This window comes from Vidua macroura, chromosome 6 (genome assembly GCF_024509145.1).
Source record: "Vidua macroura isolate BioBank_ID:100142 chromosome 6, ASM2450914v1, whole genome shotgun sequence".
In the NCBI taxonomy this organism is placed as follows: domain Eukaryota; kingdom Metazoa; phylum Chordata; class Aves; order Passeriformes; family Viduidae; genus Vidua; species Vidua macroura.
Window position 1 is genome coordinate 63,130,351 of NC_071576.1, and position 19,336 is coordinate 63,149,686.

The following is a 19,336-nucleotide window of genomic DNA, read 5'->3' on the forward strand; positions in this document are numbered from 1 at the left end:
TAATGAAGGGCCCAGGGACCTGTGGCTCTGGGCAGGTGATGCTCAGAGACAAGGCAGGAGCCGGTGGCCCTGGCCACAGACTTTGGAGCGCTTAGACAGTGAGGGTATAAAACTTCAGGGTTTCCTTTTCTCCTCCTCGAGGTACCCAGCTCCATCTGTTATTTGCTGCAAGACAGTTAAATCCCTTTAAGGAGCCAGACCTCTGAGACTGCGCTGTGGGAAAGCCGGTGTTGGGCTGGCAGGGACAGCAGGTTCGGAGCGTGTGAGCGTGGGATGTGCAGGCTGTGAGAGGAGCACCCATCAGCTCACAGGGGCCCGCTGCGAGGGGCCTCAGCCCCAGCTCAGGTGCTGCTGCTCTGACTGCACTGCGGCTCTGGATGGGCACACGGAACTCCAGCACTTGCACTGAGCTCACTTCAGAAAGAGACTTGCTGCGTGTGACTTCCTTCTTCAGTGGCACAGAGTTTGGTGGGGCAACTTCCTCGGAAGTTCATGGCTCTCCCAGAAGGAGAAATGTTAGATTATTTAATTATTTTTAGCACAGCCAAGAGAGGTGAAATATATCACTAAGCAACTAAGATTTATAAAAACATGCTATAAAGTAATTGTTTTGTCAAGCAGAGAAACAGTACAGAGAAAGAGACTAACTACACTACTGCACTTTGGTTTTGCTCAGTGTTGAATTAATCTTTACAAGGATTGTGTTTGTCAGTGCTCTATATTGAATCAGGAGGTGTATAATAATGAGTTTTTCTTCCATGTAAACTTAGGAAAGCTACTTAATTTCTGGGTATCTCAGAAACAGCTCTTAAGAGACAAATCATTGTCACACCTGCTTTGTTCGAACTGACCCTGGAATGTTTGGTGTCTTTTTTGCCACATTTGTTTGTTGTTCTACAGTTTTTTCAGAAAGGTTGCCCAATAGGTCAAAGGATTAAGAACATTAATTTATTTCCATACTGGTGAAGGGGAAATTTTTGTAGCTTTGAAAGGAAAATGTAAATATTTTACAGAATGGAATACTATTAGCATCTGTATTTTAGTTTATTACATTGTTTTTTAATAACTTCAAACATTTTAGCATGGCATTTTTGTATAGTTGAGGGGTGGCTTATTAAGTGGATTCATAATTAGCCATCTTTCTTTGTTGTGGCCCAATATGCTAGAGCTTATTTTGTTGTTTTTCTTTTGGCTACTTCAGGTATGAATACAAGCAAGAGTGAGACAGTGAAAGAGCACCCATTAAAACCTTCTAGAAGATCTATGCCATGCCTTGCCCAGAGCCAAACACATCCTCAGAGCCTGAGCAAGCATTCATCATTTCTGCAGCCAAACCGTGTGCAGCCACAGCTCCAGCCCCAGCCTTTGAGTGCAGGGACATCAGCAGCTGCAGTGGATGTAGTGTCAGAACGAGGTAGGAGGATTTTCTCTTTCAGGAGAGAAAAATTTTCTCTTTCTTTCATTCCAGCTCTCATAAACTTTGATTTATTTTGATATCTATGGTTCATTGAAGAAGTGTTTTTGCACTAAACACCTACACATACCATATTATCAGGTTCTTGAGTGAATCTTTAAAATGTTTGAAGTGAGTTTTAAACTAATTTTTTTTCTCAATTATGACATTATTTCCTTCTCACTGGTAATAAGACAAGCAAGTCTTGCTCATTTATGCTGGAGAAAGGTATGACGGTTTCTGTAGTCTGTCCTAAAGAGAAAGAATGGATAAATATTAGGCTTTGGGAAGAAAAAGTCTTTATATATGAACATGTAGGAGGAGATGCATTCATACACAAACAGTAGAATCTGGGAAGAGTGGTATGGAAAGAATGAGAATGAATGGAGAAAATCCCTCCAAATTTTAGCTTGTGTGAAATAAGGAACTACTTTTATTTTAGGATTTCTAATTAATAGATACACATGCCTTATCAGAGAAACTAGTATAGTTGGAATCCTGTTGTACTACAACATGAAATAACTCACGCATTCACTCAAGATGTAAAAGAAGGAAAAGAGGAATTTTTATTTCTGACCTTTCAATATATAGAATTCCAAAAGTGACAGTGGATTGGAGGGTGAAATTGTCACCTCTCCAGCCACACTGGTCAGACTAACAAGTCTATTAATTCTCTCTTTCTACAAAGAAGAATGTAAAACAATCATTATTTACATGAACAGTGTGTGAAAACTCTAGTAGAAATATGTAAACATCAGAAGGTATAGAAAACTTTTAAAAGAACAGGGTGACAGAATCCCAGCCACTGCGTGTCACCTGTTGCCAACTCTTGCCATCCTCTATTGCCAGATGTGTGTTATCCTTTTAGAATAAATTGACTCATCTGGTAGTAGATTTTGATAAGTCTTTCCTTAATGTTGATAGGCACTAGGCACTAATTATTGTTTAATGCATTATTTTATTGAGTTAAACGTCTCTCAGAAATAGACAGTGTCTTCATTAAAGTGATCTTGCTCTTTTTTCTGTTGATAGAAAGTGCTCTTTAAAATTTCAATCCAAATTTTTTTATTTGAGTTACTGACAGCTTTGAAAAGTGTTTTTTACAGTGAAGATTTTTTTACTTACAAAATAAATGTGAATGCTGATACAAATATTGCCTTTATTTCAGCTAATACAGATATTGCATTTATTTCAGCTAAAGTGATGGAGACTTTGGAAAACAACTTGATTAAGTTGTCTAATACAGAATATGGTGATCCATTTTTAGGTAAGTTGTTGTCTGAACTGAAATAATGACAAATTAATGACTCTTTGATTATGCTCACAGTATTTAAGTGTGGAAAGGCCATACCTACCCTGAACTTCCATTTTTTTGAAAGAGGAGACTGACTAAGTGTGACTAAAGAAATGTGTGCTGTCACAAATTTCCTGATACTGTCACACCTTTTAGACTAAAAGTAGGGACTGAAGACAGAGAAGTGTCATATATTCAGTATATCCTTTTCCCATAACAGTCCTTCATAAAACAATAATTTTGAACAATGTACTTGAAATTCCTTTAAAGTTGTTATTATTCACTTATTTTTCCCATGTAGTCATGTCATTCACTATTATTGTGGCTGCAGTTCTGTTGTTGGGGTTTTTTTTAGATATTTTGTATATTTGCTTTAGACATTTACATACAAAAACTGTTACAATTTGGGAAGCAAAAAAAAAAAGTAGTAATGGAGAAAACAGCCATATTTGTACTGCTTTGCTATCATTTTGCTATTGTAAGTAAGTCAGAATAAGTAGGGAAGAAGTTATTCTTAGAATAATCCTATCCTTGTAACTGCAAATTGAATCTGTAAATACACACATGGGTAGTAATTTACAAGTTCCAAGATGAAGTAGTTGCCATCTATTTTACCTGTACAGACACAAAAATACTGCTGCACCTTGCACAATTACTATGAAAGATATTTTTGATCACAGTTGATGAAGCATCAAACTAGAAATCATGTCTTCATGCTGGATGAAAGATATCTGCTTTCAGAAAGCTAGGTCTGCTCACCTCTCACATGATTTAGCATTGACTTTTCTTGATGCCTAAAATATATGATAGATAAGAGGGCTTCTCAAGGTTTCCTGAGTAGGTAACTACTGGAAATGGTAAAATTGATGAAGCTTCAAAACCAGATATTCCAAAATCATGGCACAGACCAAAAATTTGGCATGAAGATTATATAAGAAAATCATGTCTTAGTAAGATTCCAGTTAAAGCTGCTGCACTTTCCTAGTGTAATTGATTGGCAAGCATGGATACTAGGAGATTTTACTGTTATAATTTCCTTATTTTCTTTTTTTTTTTTTAATATCCTGCTCTGTTTTTCACTGAATTGCTTACACATAGACATGCTGATATTGTTGTGTATTTATCTATGTCAGCAGCAATTCTTTCTCATAGTAAATGATGCTGGTTTTCATTCACATTACTTAGTTTTAACCTGAAAAGATACATGGAGTGCTCAGCAACTCAGGAAAAGTTAGGTTGATTCTTTTCAGTTCAAAGTTGCGTTAAATTTTAGTGTGGATGTTTCTTCTCTTCTGACTATAGCAATGCTTGTGGAAGAAAAAGTATTTAAATAGTTGCCCTTTACTAACTTGAGTAATGAATTTGCCCATGTTAAGTCCATCCCAAATTAGACAAGTGCAATCTGTGAAGTTATTCATGGTTATAGAAGTTATAGCAATGTAACTGATTAGGTTAATCAGTTACAAGCAAGAAAGAAAACAGTATTTAAAAATAAATGCCAGAGGTTAGTAATAAGAATTGGCTTATTTTTATATCAGCATTATCTGTTAGATGCGTGAAGAGAAATAAGAGACAGTTAAAAGGTGCATGTAACAAAGTGGCTTGTATACCTTCAAAATACACTTTGTTGGTCCTTTAGTATTGTGTTTTTGTGGGTAAGAATTTGTCTCCAAGTCTAAAATTTTCAATTTTATCCTGAATCTGGATGTAGATGGGAAGGGGGAGTAAAAAATAAACCTGAAAAAAGAATATTGCAGCTTCAGCTTTGATCATAGGTTAAAACAATGCTTTTGTAGGTACTCTAGCAGTTTAATGGAGTTTGAAAAGCAGACTGATTAATGGGTATCATCATCTTAGTGAACATTTTCAAACTGCTCTCCTGAGAACATGAAAGAAAGCTGAATTAAGTGAATGTGGTGAATTTTTAATTAGGCAGTGTTGTAGAAATGTAGGCCAAATGGCTTTCTCCTCTTCTTGCATTATTTGTAGACAAAATTATCTTGTGTGAAGGAGATTAACAGGCGTCAAATAAAGGACTTCAGTGGAAAGCTGCTCTTTTGTTTCAGTTGGCTATAGCTGAGGCCATAAATCTTTCAGACAAGCTTAGTTAATGATGTTAATGGATTTATGAAGTAAAAAGACAATGCATTACACCTTTGTTAATTACCATAGATAAACGGCATCAAGGACATTATGGATTTGTGTTACTTTTCCTCTGTCAGTTTTAGGTTAACTAGTGTTTTTAGTTTGAGGAAGTGGTACATTCAATCCAAGTGGTAAATATTGAGCTTCTGTAACATACAACGTGAACTTTGAGGTTTCACGCATAATGAAATGCCTCTCTTTCTGACTCCACTCACTCCCCTCCCACCTCTGGTGGGAGACACAGGTGGAGATTACTAGGTTGAAATAAGAACAAAAGTAACACTCAGTAGCAAGTAAAACATCACTAACTAATTTATTCTTTTTTCAATTCTGTTTTTTTCTCCCTTAACTTAGATTAGTTATGAGGATTTGTGCATAATAACTCATCTTTCTTAGCAGGACACAAAAGCCTTCCTAGATAATTAACAATTTTGCTGTGACAGATACCTTGTATCCTGAATGTATCTTGAATCCAATTAGTACAGAGTTTATATATAAAAAACTATGTATTTATGTGCTATGCTGCAGTACAGTGAAGTGACAAATGAAGAGCTGAACCAAAACTAACAATCCAACAAAGAATCATAATAACTGCATGATAAAAACTATTTTTCAATGCTCAATTATTGAAGTGTTTGTAAGTCAATTTTCTGCCATTGTGATAAATTGAAATGGCATATATATATATGTGTGTGTGTATAACCTGTGCAATACCTATCATGTTAATATAAAAAGAGGAACTGAAAGATCACAGAAGATATGATTCAAAGAAACCAGGTTCAGTTTCTGCTGCAACAGAAATGTGATGTTTCCATTATGCCTTCACAAACCTAAGTTTGTGGTCAATGCCTACAAAAATAAGGGCTGTCCTGCCTGTTCTGGTTGTGTAGTGAGGTGGCTGAAAAGCTGCATGAGAACAGTTTGTCCTATACCCAGAGTTGTCCAGCTCCCATATTAGAGCTGATCCACTCCTGGAAAGCTGGCAGGAGTGGATGAAGAAGCTATGTAATCTATTCAGTGCTCATGGGAACACAACAAGGATTAATCTTTGGACTTAGTATTGCAGTTGAAAATATTGATGTGCTTTAGGCAATTAGTCTGCCTCTTCCAGTTCTGTACACCATCTTAACTCCTCTAAAGAGCAATAATATATGACTGGCTCCCTTTTTAAAAAAATAGAAATATTCTGTGTAACAGTTACCACTGTCTGAAAGTTCATAAGAAATTGTACATTGAGAAAAGTCTGTGTTTGTCTGTTATGTGTAGGCACACAGTGTGTGGTGCTTGGGAGTGGGGCTGTGGCCGATCCCCAGTGGGTGCAGCTGCGCAGGACAGGTGAGCAGTGTTGAAGGTAACGAGCCATGGAGTGCCCAGGTGTGCTGAGCAGTCACACAGGGAGCAGAGGCACACAGGTGCAGTGCATCAACAGGAGGGGTATAAAAAGGTTGCACTGAAGAATAATAAGCAGCAGATGCTTGAACCATTCTTTGGTGTAGGTTGTGGCTCCACTGTCATTCTGGTAGTTATGATCGTTTTTCATATCTAAATATGCATACAAAGGTAGGTGAAAACCTTTCTATGTTATCTGTATAATATAGTGTTCTAGGTGCCCAGCAAAACAAAATAAGACCTAAATCCATCACAATGTCATTTATCTCGGTGTCTAGTGATGTTCTTCTCCAAGTTACTTGCTTTTTCTATGATTTAAATTAGGACAAAAAGAGATTTTTTTTTACTTGACTACTAATCTCTTTCTTACTAAAGCTTTGCAAAGCCTATCCCTAAATGTGTAAAGGCTCAAAGGACTGAGTAGAGTCGTCACATCAAAGTTTGTGAAACAGAAACTATTGAGGAATATTTATACTAGTTCTTCTTTCCATAACTGTGCCACATTTCAGTTGAAAAACATTTGCTACCATACTCTACTGTATAATACTGCTGGATTGCATGATACAGAGAAATCAGAACAAGTGCTTTTTATCCCCTGTCATAAAATTGAAATGCACTTTTGGCCCTTCAGAAAAGTATGATAGTAAGAAAGATAGCTAAGCAAATAGAGACCCAAAAAGAACATTTCAAAATGTGGACTTAGCTATCTATTTCTAAACTAAATACTTCTGCATTATTGTGTAAAGGATTTCTTGAAATGAAATTGTCTTCAGTGTTTTATCATGTAAGTGACCTTATAATGTAAGTATATATAGCATGACCTTACTGTCATGCATTAAGTGTTGTCAAATTATATGTCAGGAAGTGTTGATAGGTTTTTGTGATTGTTGGGGGTTAGATTTCTTTCCTTTTGTTCCTTTTTACTTATAGATTTTTTTCCCATAAGTTGCTAGGACATATTAACAACTGGGTACTTAGGAAAACAAAAGAAGTGGCCAAGCCTCAGGGGAGGAGGGCATCTGGTTGCACTTCTCTTATCCGAGAGTTTCTCTCTGAGGAGGGAGATACGGCAGGAGCTGGGCAGGTAAAGGGCGGGGCTGGGGCAGCAGCTGGGTCAGAGCTGCTGCTCCTGCCCTGGGGTGAGCCTCTGCTGTGAGAACAGCCCCTGAACATCGTCTTTTAAATGTAAGGCGCTGTAAAAATATTGATGCTTAAATTTTTCTCCTGTTATTAGATACTCTGGAAACTCGGGTAAAGGGGTATAACAAGTAAAGGGTCATGCACATTGTGTTTGCATTGGTGAGACTGTTCTAGCCGAGCAGCTGCGTTGGGTCTGTGTGGTCAGTGTTAGGTGGCTGGCGGAGCTGCAGGGGTGGCTTCTCTGAGAAGCTGCTGGAAGCTTCCCCTGTGTCTGGTGGAGCCAATGGCAGCAGGCTCCAGGACAGATAGACCTACTGCCTGGCAAGGCTGACCTCATCAGTGACAGGAAAAGCACCTCTGGATTAACAGATCTGAGAAGGGAGAAAAAAATACACAAGGGCAATTTCAACTGGAACAGAGATTCTCTTGCAGCCTGTGGTAAAGACCATGGTGAGGCAGGCTGTGCCCCTGGAGCCCACGGACATCCATGGTGGAGCAGGGACCAGCAGCTTACAGCCTGAAGGGGCTTGTCCAAGTGCAATGTTTTAAGTGCTAAATAATGTTCCCCTTTTTACTGTATTAATATGATTACATAGTGGGAGAGTGCTTTTATGTATAAAATAAGTTGTCAGCTGCTGAAAAAAACAATAGGAAGTATCTTTGAATTTTATAGGTTTCTTTATCATTATAAATTTCTTTAATTTTAAGGGTTGTTTTGGGTTTTTGCTTTGCTAAAACAAATTTTGACTACATTTCAGGCAGAAGAGCAGACATATCTAGTTGAAAGTCTTTTTTTACAGAAGGGATATGCTGCAATTTCAAATATGTGTCCTTGAAAGCATAAAAATGTTTAGCAGATGAAGTGTGTTGAGCACAGAGGGAAAACTTATTCATAACTTCAAATCATTTAAATTTAAAAAGTTGCAAAAGGTTTCTGTTTTTTAGTACTAGGTGTACTCATAATATGTAATCTTCTAAAACTTCCCTTATAGAAATAGACTTCTTAATGTAAGTGTAGTCTTTGTTTCAGCTTAAATGACCTAGTTTAGATTTCATAGGCTCTTCATTTTATTGGCTCCTAAAACTAAGAGCTCATCAAACCTAGGCATAAGTCAAAACTGCAGAGTTGCTAAGTACCTTTTCCTACTTTATATACCTACCTGAAGCATTCTTTTAAGTACATTCATTTTGGTTGAGCAGAGAGTAAGTTGTATATCAAGTTAAAACATTTTTTAAAATAAATAAAACCCCTGAGTTAAGCACATTGACAATTAAAGCAAGCTGTTTTGTACATTAAGAAATCCCACCACAGATTTACCATTGTTAATATCAATGTTGAAAAAATACCAAGGGAACGTTTTTTGTAATCATTATGTAGTAACAAAGTTGAAGAAAAAATTAGTGCTCAGTAAATGTTCTGGTTTTTACTATTCTGTCTCAGAAATGTGAAATCTTTAGGGTGTGTGAGATAATTGTGGCTTTTTTTTTTAATTTCTGTAGTACTTAGTGTAGAGAATTTAACTGAACAACTTAATGAAAAATACTGAAATATGAACTTGAACTTTTATGAATTCAAAATCCATGAATTTCAAGATTGTGGTTCCCACAGCAACCACAATTTTTTTCTTGGCTTCTATTAAGGGTTTCAAATTACTGAGCAAAATGCTGTTCCTAGTCCACCCGACTTTTCCCATGTTGATGTGAAAGCTGAGATGGGAACTTGACTCAGGATTTGTGGGTAAATTTTTTGTCTGAATGTGTTTCTTTTTCCGATTTGTCCAAGATAAAATTGTGTGGAAATGATTATTCCATCTTTTTCATCGTTAACATATTTTTTCAAGACTAGTTATTTTCCAACATTCATTAAAACTTTACAGTCCAACACTGTGCAGGCATTGCCCTTCATTTTACTCCTCCTGGGTGTATAGGGCAAGAATTGTCATGATCCTTTGACGGACAATACGGGTAATCTCTGAGGGAGGTCCTCAGTTTCCTGCAGCTCTCTTAGGATACTCAACTGAGTTTTCATAAAAACTTTAGCTGAGCAATTAAAACTAAATCCAGTGACAAAGTGAATGCTTCCTCCATGAAGGCCATCTACCTCCTACCACCATCAAGTACACCTATTAAAATGTGTTTTGAAGCACTTACTGCAATATCTTAATGTGCAAATTTTCAAATGGTATATCTGCATGTGTGTAGGGGAACTGGGCGTTTCAATTGCTTGTTTAGATTTAAAACATGAGATGTTACTCTGGTCTGCAGGCTGTGCTGCCTGTTTGGTGAAACATTCTGAGCCTCAACAACTGTGAGTCAAGTAGTTGAATATTCATATTACTTTGTTTTTTAAAACTACTGTAAAGGAGGTTATGGATTTCTTTATTTGAATGCCAATTATAAAACATTTCTATTGACCTTCTACTAAAAATAGCAGTCACTTCTAATTGAAGATAAACATTGTAACATTTCAAGTATAAAGCTTTAACAGGAAAAGAAATATGTTATTAAAAAGTGTGTACATAAAATGAATATTCAACTGTGGCTATAATAATGCTGTTTGTTTCTATCCATTATAATCTAAAATGAGCCCATTGTTCTCTTCTGGTTTTCCTTCAGATGTAGGAAAGGACAAAGATACATACACAGATGATTCAGAACATGGGAATTATGATGCTCGTACAGATCAGTCATTGCTTATTCAAAATAAGCTCACCAGGCAGAAAACAGAACCTCGAACTAAATCATCTTTAAAGGTAATGGACACAAAATTCTATTAAATTGCATAACTGTCAGAATGTGCTTAAATCTTTTTTAAATGCAATTTTTAAAGAACTACATATGTTGCAGCCTAAGTAAATGGGCAGCTCATGGTAAGAAATTTAGGTGGCTCCCAAATTGTTGGAAATTATAAAACTTCTAAAATAATTTTAGTTAATGGTTTTAAATAACTTTTAATTAATTGTTTTAATTAATGATAAGCAGTGTGTTAAGTCTTAAATCACTTTTAGTTAATATTTAGCAAAGTTGTCATGAGCTGCTATTGTGGGAACACAACTGCACAGAATTACTGAAATTAGTTTTCTTAAATTGAAATTAGTTTCCTTAAACTAAACTTGATATGCTTCAATGAAGAAAGCCTGAGAGGAAAGAAATGTATTTTTGAAACTGGACACAAGGAGTACAGAATTTTTGGACCACAAGGTCATTTTGCAGAAACCAGAACAAGTATGTGGGCTGGAGGAAAGAGATACTAAAAATATTAATAATATGGACTAATTAGGATGTGCAAAGAGAACTAAATAAGCAATAGAGGATAGAATACTAGTTAATTAAAGAGAATGATGTAATTTAGATCTAATGAACACAAATTTCTTTGTTTGCTAAAAAATGTATGAATAGGTTAATAAGTTTTGTATCAATTTTTATTTGGAGGCTGGAATTTTGTTGGCCACACACCTCCTCATCAAGAATAAAGCCATATATATCTTATTTCTTTAATATCTATGCTTGCTAACACTAAGAAGACAGTGTTAGGAGATTTTATTCATCCTGATTATTTTGGAGGGCGTTACTAACAATATTTTAGTTTGAGTGACAGAATCAGTGAGTGGAATACTCTACTAAAATCAAGCAAAATTATATAAAATCAAGGATTCTTATATGCTTTATTGACTCAGCTAAGAGGCAGTAGCCTTCTTTCAATAAATTTATATTGCACAGAATTTAGGATATAGGATTTTGAGTGTGGAGTGGAATTCATGTTGTCTGAGAGGCCTCAGAAATTCTGAGCATGTAGAAGAACTATGTTCATGTAGCAAATGGTCAGTCAAGAGTGATCCTAGATAGAGTATAAGATCCTTCTTCTAAGCAGTATAAAAATGATATCTAGACACATTGAATGAAAGATAAAGTTCATGTATAGGTGGGTGTTAGGAGCATTTTCAGGAACCTTAACTAAAGCACTGGAAAAGCCATCTCATCTCACCAGATAAATCTGGCATGCTATTTTGCTTAGTAATTACATAATTATACTATTCATCACAATGCTTATTCTCTAGCATTTAATCCACTGTAATGTCAAAGAATTATGATGTATTTTCTGTTCAAAAAATGTATACTTTTTTAGTCATACTTTCAACTAGGAGACCCTTAATTCTCCTTTCCATTGAGCATAACTGCTTGCATACATATGACTTAACCTCAAGAAGTTCTGAATAATTTTCTTCTTCACACACTGGAAACAGCGAAACCTGCAGCACAGTTTGTTTGTTTTTTTTACTGTAAGCATCAGTAATCCTGTATTACAAGTCTAGTAGTGCTTGAATTACTGTAAGCTTCTGTGCTGTACTCACAGCACATATGCTGTTCTCTTCGGGAGACCACTGTAGAGTTTTTTCATGGATTGTACCTGTGGCACTTTGTGATTTTGGCATTGAATGCTACTTCATGAGTCTTATAACAGCTCTAATGCTTGTCACACTCCTCATCATTACTGCAGTATTCTGGAACACAGGTAGGTGTGACCTCTGAGGCTTCATTTCATAGGAAGCTTTTAGAAAACAAAATTATAGTAGTAGCTATCTAATATTTTTTAAATAGGCTTACAGGAAATTGTATTTACAGATTGGAAATCTGTGACATGAAAATGAAACTTCAGGAATGACATATATGATATATATATATATCATATATATAACCTTTCTTGGGTTACATATTAATCTAAACTGTTGCAACGAGAACTTCTCGTATTCAAAGATTTTTTTGTCTGTTTCTGAAAGACTAGCTGAACAAAGGCAGATAATAATGGATGTTCTTGTTTGATTTTGTTGATTAAGTAGACAAAGCCTTTTATGTTAGTTGTGGGCGAAAAGGCAGAAAACCAATGTGATGTCTGTAGAATTTAGATCATGCTACTGAGCACTAAATAGTTTTAATAACAGGCAAGGCTGCTGCCAAAACAATCTAGTAACAGATGCTATACTGTCTGTCTAGTAACAGGGATTTCACTACACTAAGCAAAATAATTTTTTTTGTATTTCCACATGAACTATAAAATAACCACTAGTTGTATTTTTTTGAAGCCCTGCATTCAGGATGGTTATGAAGTTCATAGTCTGCCAGTAAGCTGACTTTCTTTCAAAAGTTTAAAGAGGAGTTTTATATTTGTATTAAGTTTAAACAAAAATACACCTTTGTCTCAGTGTTTGTATGTACAGACCTACTGAACAAATTGCTTCAGAGTTTAAAAACAGTCTTCTTAAGGTGCATCTGGCTTTTAACTTTGACAATTCCTTTTCTCACAGCAACTACTCTGGAAACTTCCTTCTGCATTTAAAAGGACTGTTTTTGCAAATGAGGTGTCTTGGTTTAACCCCAGGTGGGTTAAATCCAAAATTCAAAACACAGCCCTGTGCCAGTTGCTGTGAAGAAAATGAACCCTATCCCAGCCAAAACCAGTTCCTAAAGCAACCAAGCAGGACTCTCCTTCCCTTTGTCTTTGCCTGCTTCCAAAGGAAAAAGGGAAGGGGAATTTAGATTAGCCTTATGTTAGAAAGGAACACTACTGTTTTGCCTTTGGATTATTGTAGAAGTCTTTGTGGCAATTAGTTTAAAAAACCTTAGGGAAATTTCTTCCCAAGATTGATCTAAAACTAGCAGAAGAAGACTTCTAATTCTTTCTGAGGCTGCTGAAAACACAGAATACTGCATTACAGCTTTACAGCTGGTAAGTAGTCTCACATATTTGAAGTGTAAACTGATCTGTCACAATAAAAAGTCTCCTTAGTCTGACCAGATAATGAGAATAAGAAACACTGCTTTGACCAGGAGTACAAGGATAAAAGCATATTCTTCTTCTCTTCTCTTTAATGTTTCCAATTTTTGCCTGTTTTGGAAGGGTTGTTGTATACTTGAGAGACTTGGGGAAAATTGCTAAAAATTTGTTTGCAATTACTTCTTGGTGCCATTATCTTTCTCAGCAATAAGCTGCTGGAATACTTCAGCAGTAGTGAACATGTCTTGCTGACATGATGAAAGCCAATACACTTTTCTTTTTAGGAATTGTTTCATTTTTCAGATTACATGCATGATACCTCCATAGATCTGAGTCTTGCTGCTACATTTTAAAGCTTTGAAAAGTCAGATAATTTTTTTATAGCAACCAGATGCCAATGTATTCATCTACTTTTCTTGTTTCCATGATTATGATTTATAAGTGATAGTTTCCTATAGTGTGGGTTGGTATCATTTCAGATTCCACAGATTTCATACTGAAAAATTGTGAGTTGCTCAGACCCATGAAAAAGCTGTTATCATTATCCATCTCTGCCAACTTCCCATCACCAGCTGCGCTTGAAATTGCACAGAAAGTATGACTTGATGTATGTAGTTCTGCCAAGGGGTCTCACAAGGAAGAATGAGGCCAACAAGTGTCTGTTGAGCAAAAATGAGTAGTATCTGCTTTGCAAGAGAAATGTAAAAAATGAGAAGGTCCCTGAGTGGAAGGGTGATCCTTGAAATGTTCTAGTTTCCTTGGGAAAGGGAAGCAGGCTTAAACAGACTTTTTCACTTGAGTGGAAGGCAACGTTTTCCCAGAGAAGTGGCAAAATCAGTAGCAGGCAATTCTTTACCTATTGCTATTGCATGTATAGTAGCAAGATAGGAATATTTGAAAAATTGCTGTTCGATTTCCTTCCATTCACTACATCACTGTTACTCTCTTTGATCCTGTAAATTTTTTTATCTAAGTAGGGCATTTTTCTGGGAAGGTAAAGAAAGGATTTTTAGAACAAGGTTTGCATTATTATCACAGTGGATTCAGGAACTATGAAGAAATACTACCTATCCCTAATTTACTGCCTTTTTCTGGTAGTCCAAAAATGCCGTCTAATAACACAGAAGTGAATAAAGCCTAAAAGCAATGATAAGAGATAAAATCATTATCCCAGAATGGAAGGTTGTGGTAAAATGCAACAGAACTTGACTTCATGCTTGTGCTTTTAGTGCTTGGCTCTCATCTCCTGTGAGATTTTGTTTAAAAAAAAAAAAAAAGCCAAAAAAAGCTCAGAAAATATTTCAGGAAATGCAGGGTAAGTAGCAAGTAATTTTAACCTAAAGATAGAAATGTTTGAAAAGAACCATGTAAAGAAAAACTTTCAACGGTCATGTTAGTATGCTTCTTAAGACCTCTCTATTAGACCTCAAGAGCCAATAGAAGAGGTTAAATATTAAAAAGCCTTTTCCTATCTCCAAACATCCTCCATTGCTGCTTCTTCATATGGTAATATTGAACAGACTTCCTTTGAAAATTTTGCATATCACCTAACCCACTCCTTTCCTGAAGCCAAATATGCTTTTCATAATATATACAAATGCATTTTTCATGCTTGCTCTATAAGTCTGAGTAGAATATAAATGGAAAATATATCCTCTGTGAAGAAGCTAAAATAATTGCTAATCCTTTAGTTTACTCCTAAAAGGTTAAACTGCATTTTAATTTGGAAGGTCAGATATTTCTGGAAGTCTTTGTCTCCACAGAAAAAAGCTTTGTTCTGCACGGCAGTGTAGTCTCACAGAAATGTGATAGTGTGGGTAATTATGGCAGCCTGACATGTTGTCTTTGATGCCCAAGATAGTTTGGATGTCTTTGCATATGCAAATATGTCCCCAATTTTCTTTCCTAGGTTATTTGCACAAGAAGAACGCTAAACCAATATACACTTAAAATCATCAATCTATTTTTGAAATTAAGTATTTGAAAGGGTGATTCTAGTAAATATTTTTATGGTTTATCCATTCCTACAAACACAAAATGATGAAGTCTAACTTAGATGTGTGCTTAGAAAATTTCACATAAAGGGCGCCTTAGATTATTCTTAATCAGAGTATGATTTTAGAATGTAAAAAATGGGACTAGTACTATTTAAAAACAGTTCACAGCTAATTCCATATAACTTAAGAAGTCTATAAACTTACTGAAGTCCCAGCTTTGATCTTTAAATATCCTGAAACAAAGCAAGCATTATTTAGATATCCTACTTTTGTTCATGGGAATAAATCCACTGTAGTTAGTACCAGAGATGTATTTATTTTCAGAAAATACTTCAGGTATAAGTTGAACCATAAGCTCCAATTGTGGACACTAACCACATAAATGATGTCAATGCCAAGTTCATGGTAACAGTATTAGGGAGAACTAGTAATCTAAATAAATGAGGTGGTTTTCATCAATCAGCCAGGAATCTTTCAACCTATTAGCATCTTATGAAGAACAATAAATTATATTGGAAGAAAGTCTTCTTTTATTAGAGAGAACCATTCTTCTCAGAGATAGAAAAGGAAAGCTGTTCATGTAGATTTTTCAGTTTCATATAGTTGCCATGCTGAAGAAGTTAACAGATCACACTTGACCTCTGTCAAAATTCCAGCTCTAGTTCTTCAGATTGTTTCCATGGCTACTTTTGCTTACTTCACAATTTAATAGCCCTGAATTAATCCATTATTATCTCTGAAAGTTCTCTTAAAAGGATGAAGAGGTACAGAAAACTGGTTTTCCTTGACACACCTCAGGTAACCAGTGTGGTTTTGCCTTTTAAGTCTTTCTGCTCTTCTTACTCCTCTGTTCCTAGCTGATTTTCCTTACCAATGTGGAAAGTGATAGCGTTTATGCATGTATACATATCTGTGTGTTTGAGAGTGTATATGTATATATGTGTACATAAATACATAGACACACAAATACACATAAGTATATGTATGTATATATATATGACAAACTATACCATCCTTTTTGGGCTCCAAGATACCATCTGAAGATGTAAAATATCATTTTATGGTGTTTTTTTGCAAAAAACCAAATTTGTCCTGAATTCAAAACAAAGAATAGCAGGCAGTTTTCCCAGAAATGAGCTGTGGACATCCTTATCAGAGGTCTTCTGGGTTTTTAAAGATTATATGGATCTGGCGGCTGCTGGATGATGTTATAGAAAGTTACTGAATACGTAGAAATCTGAGCTGACACTGGCTGAACCCTGAGCAGGTGGTAGAGGGGAGTAATTAATTACATTTCTTAGTTACATGCTCTCTCCTAGGCATTACCTTTAAAGTATAAACAAATTAGAACCTTTCATTGTGGTCTGAATGTACTTGTATTTAGCTGTTGCACACTTTAAGCTGCAAATATTTGAACAAGTGAATGAGGATTTTTTTAAAATCCATTAAAATGTAAACACCTGTAGAGATTTTGTCAGGCTTCAGGCCTTGCTGTTATGTTAGTTTTGGGAAGAGTTGTCAGTGGTGGACTGAAGGTGAAATAAGTGGTTACAAGATATATGTTGTACCTGTGTGTGGTTCTCATTAACCTCTAAATTCATCTGGGTAGAGTGTATTATTCATTACCAGTATAAGGTGGAAAACAAAGAAAACATACTACTAAGTTAGGATACAGCAAATGCCATGTAATTTGATCTTGTGTGAATCTAAAACTTGCTCCTGTTTTGAGAATGGTATCAACACGTTAGAAATATTTGTTTATGTGTATGAAAAAATGATAAAAGTTTAATTTACAGATCAGAACAGTAGTGAGATGTAAATGAAGTTGAAAAAGTTACAATTACTATGAATTGTGGTACTTAAATTAACTGAGGAGAGAAAGATCCGGTAAACCAGATGTTCCCGCTTTGTGAAAAGGTCATTGCTAATTAATTAGAATCTGAAAAATAGTTTATTGAAAGATCCCTCCATGTTGGCTACATCCAAGGAAGTTCTTTTTATACATTTGATTTAAAATACAAGCTTTTTATTTTATAGCTTTGCTAAGTATTTGCGTTGTGATTCCACCTTTTTTTTTTTTTTTGACTGAGCTAAAATTCCTTTTTCTAGGATAAATTGATCAATGTGTTTTGCCTTGTGTAAACCTCAGTTGAATGATAGTGGCAGTATTTTGAATTTTACACTTTCAGACTTCAAAGCAGCATGTCATGTCATTTGTTATACTAACCACAAACTATGAAGCAACCAAAACTGTTGAGACACAATAAAACTGAGAGACTGCAGCAGATCTATGATATCAAAGCCTCAGGTAATAGTTAACTCTGATGCAAGCCAGTGTATTATGGTTCTGCATAATGAACAAGCTTGAGTGAAGTGGTACCTCACAGCCTCACAGTTAAAGTTCTTCTATTTCAAGACTTTGAAAGAACAAGGTTAAGTTAAATTGTTGAGTTTACTATCTGAGCTATATTGCAGTAGTCTAAAAGGAGTTTTTCAAAACAAACGAGTTTCATGTGAATGTAAATGTAAGAAAGCTTAACAAATGGATACTGTTTCAGAAAATCTGAAGGAGTAAGGTGATAGGCTAAGAGAATATTGATCAGTCCTTTTATACTCATTTTTCAGGTGAAACAGGAAATCTTAAACAGAATAGAGGAGAGTAAGGTCTTTGCACTAAGTATTTCTTCTGATGCTTTTCTCCTTTTCTGATCCTTTTCTCTGTTGAAAAAGGTGAAAGAATGGATTAATGTATTGGTCTAAACTAGCAGATAAATAATAAATGATCTGTGTTTGAATGCCCACTGTACTAACAGCTGATTCCTTGTGCAAGATAATATATCCCGACTTACATGTTTAATTGAAATTACTGCTCCCTGTTGCCCTTTCATGTTAGGGAGCTCCTTCAGATCAACTGAAAGAACCCAACTAAATCATCCATACAAATCAACCATATAAATTCTTTTACTGGTACTTAATTACTTAAGTAATTACTATATTACTGCTAATATAGGTGGTCAACATTGCGGGTGAATAGCACAAAAGTGGAACTAATGGTGCCAGTAGAATTAAAGTGAATCAGTAAAGAAATCAGTGTACTATAGGCCAGGTTCCGTGCGTGAATGTGGTAAGTGGCTTCACTATTGCACTTCTTAACCTTTGGGGGTTGTTCTCTGAAAGTGGTCTGGGATAAACAGGGATAGAAGATTTCTTTCTACTGTCTTCATTGCTCATTATGTCTTTAACATTGACCCCAAATAATTCTGTTTGATGTTAATGAATATGAGGTCATATCTGGACACTGTCATTAATCTGAGAAACAAAGCATGTTTTTCTAAGACTGAAGAAAATCGGATGTTTCAGAAATGAGGAAAGAAAGACTAGAAATAATAATCCAAAGAAAGGCAGTAGAAGTGTATTACAAAAGGTGGGTGTAATTTGCAGCATGCTGTACAGAAATTGCATGAGTAGAAAATGTTTTAGAGAAGTTCCAGATCTCTCCTTTAGGGGAGTTTTGGCCAGGCTTTTTCTATCTTACTGTGCCTGCTTCATGAACCATAAAAGCAGCCCTGGTTTGGTTTTGTAAAATACTTGTGCAGGAATTCTTTATAGTTGAAGAGCAGATTCACTGCTTATGTCTTGAACCTGAAAAAGTTTGTGTTTTAAAAACTTGCGTATTCAGACTTACACTTTTGAACCTTCAGTCTACTACCCCACCTTCAAATCTCTGGGTCTTATAGATTTAGCTCATTAAATCTGTAACATTATAAAAAAGAATAAAAAATACTGGTTTTACTGCCATTCCTATTCAGAATTCTTAGAAGGGGTGACAGACCGTATATTCTATGCACTAACAGTCTTGGTTGACACTCTCTACTGCTTTAATTTGGATTTCAGATATTATTTATCTGAATATGAAGAAAAATATTGAGGTGCAGAAGTGTGTTCTAAGAGGGATCCAGGCACAAGTCTTATATGGAGCAGCTGATGAAGCTGGAGTTACTAGTTTGGAGAAAAGGAAGCTCAGGTGGGGTGTTACTGCTCTGTACAGCTGCCTGAAAGGAGGTTTAGCCACGTGGGGGTCAGCCTCTTCCAATAACGAGTGACAGGACAAGATAAAACATTTTCAAGTTAAATCAGGACGTGTT

The 19,336-nt window shown here is 35.7% G+C and overlaps 1 protein-coding gene across 1 annotated transcript in view; it reads left to right on the forward strand.

Moving 5' to 3' along the window:
• ANO3 (anoctamin 3) overlaps window positions 1-19,336 on the forward strand; it is an 82,480-nt gene that overhangs the window by 15,625 nt on the left and 47,519 nt on the right. Inside the window, exons 2-5 of the mRNA XM_053980158.1 lie at window positions 1,202-1,414; window positions 2,649-2,720; window positions 6,159-6,227; window positions 10,038-10,174. Coding sequence (XP_053836133.1) covers window positions 1,202-1,414; window positions 2,649-2,720; window positions 6,159-6,227; window positions 10,038-10,174 — 491 coding nt within the window. The remainder of the gene's footprint in view (window positions 1-1,201; window positions 1,415-2,648; window positions 2,721-6,158; window positions 6,228-10,037; window positions 10,175-19,336) is intronic.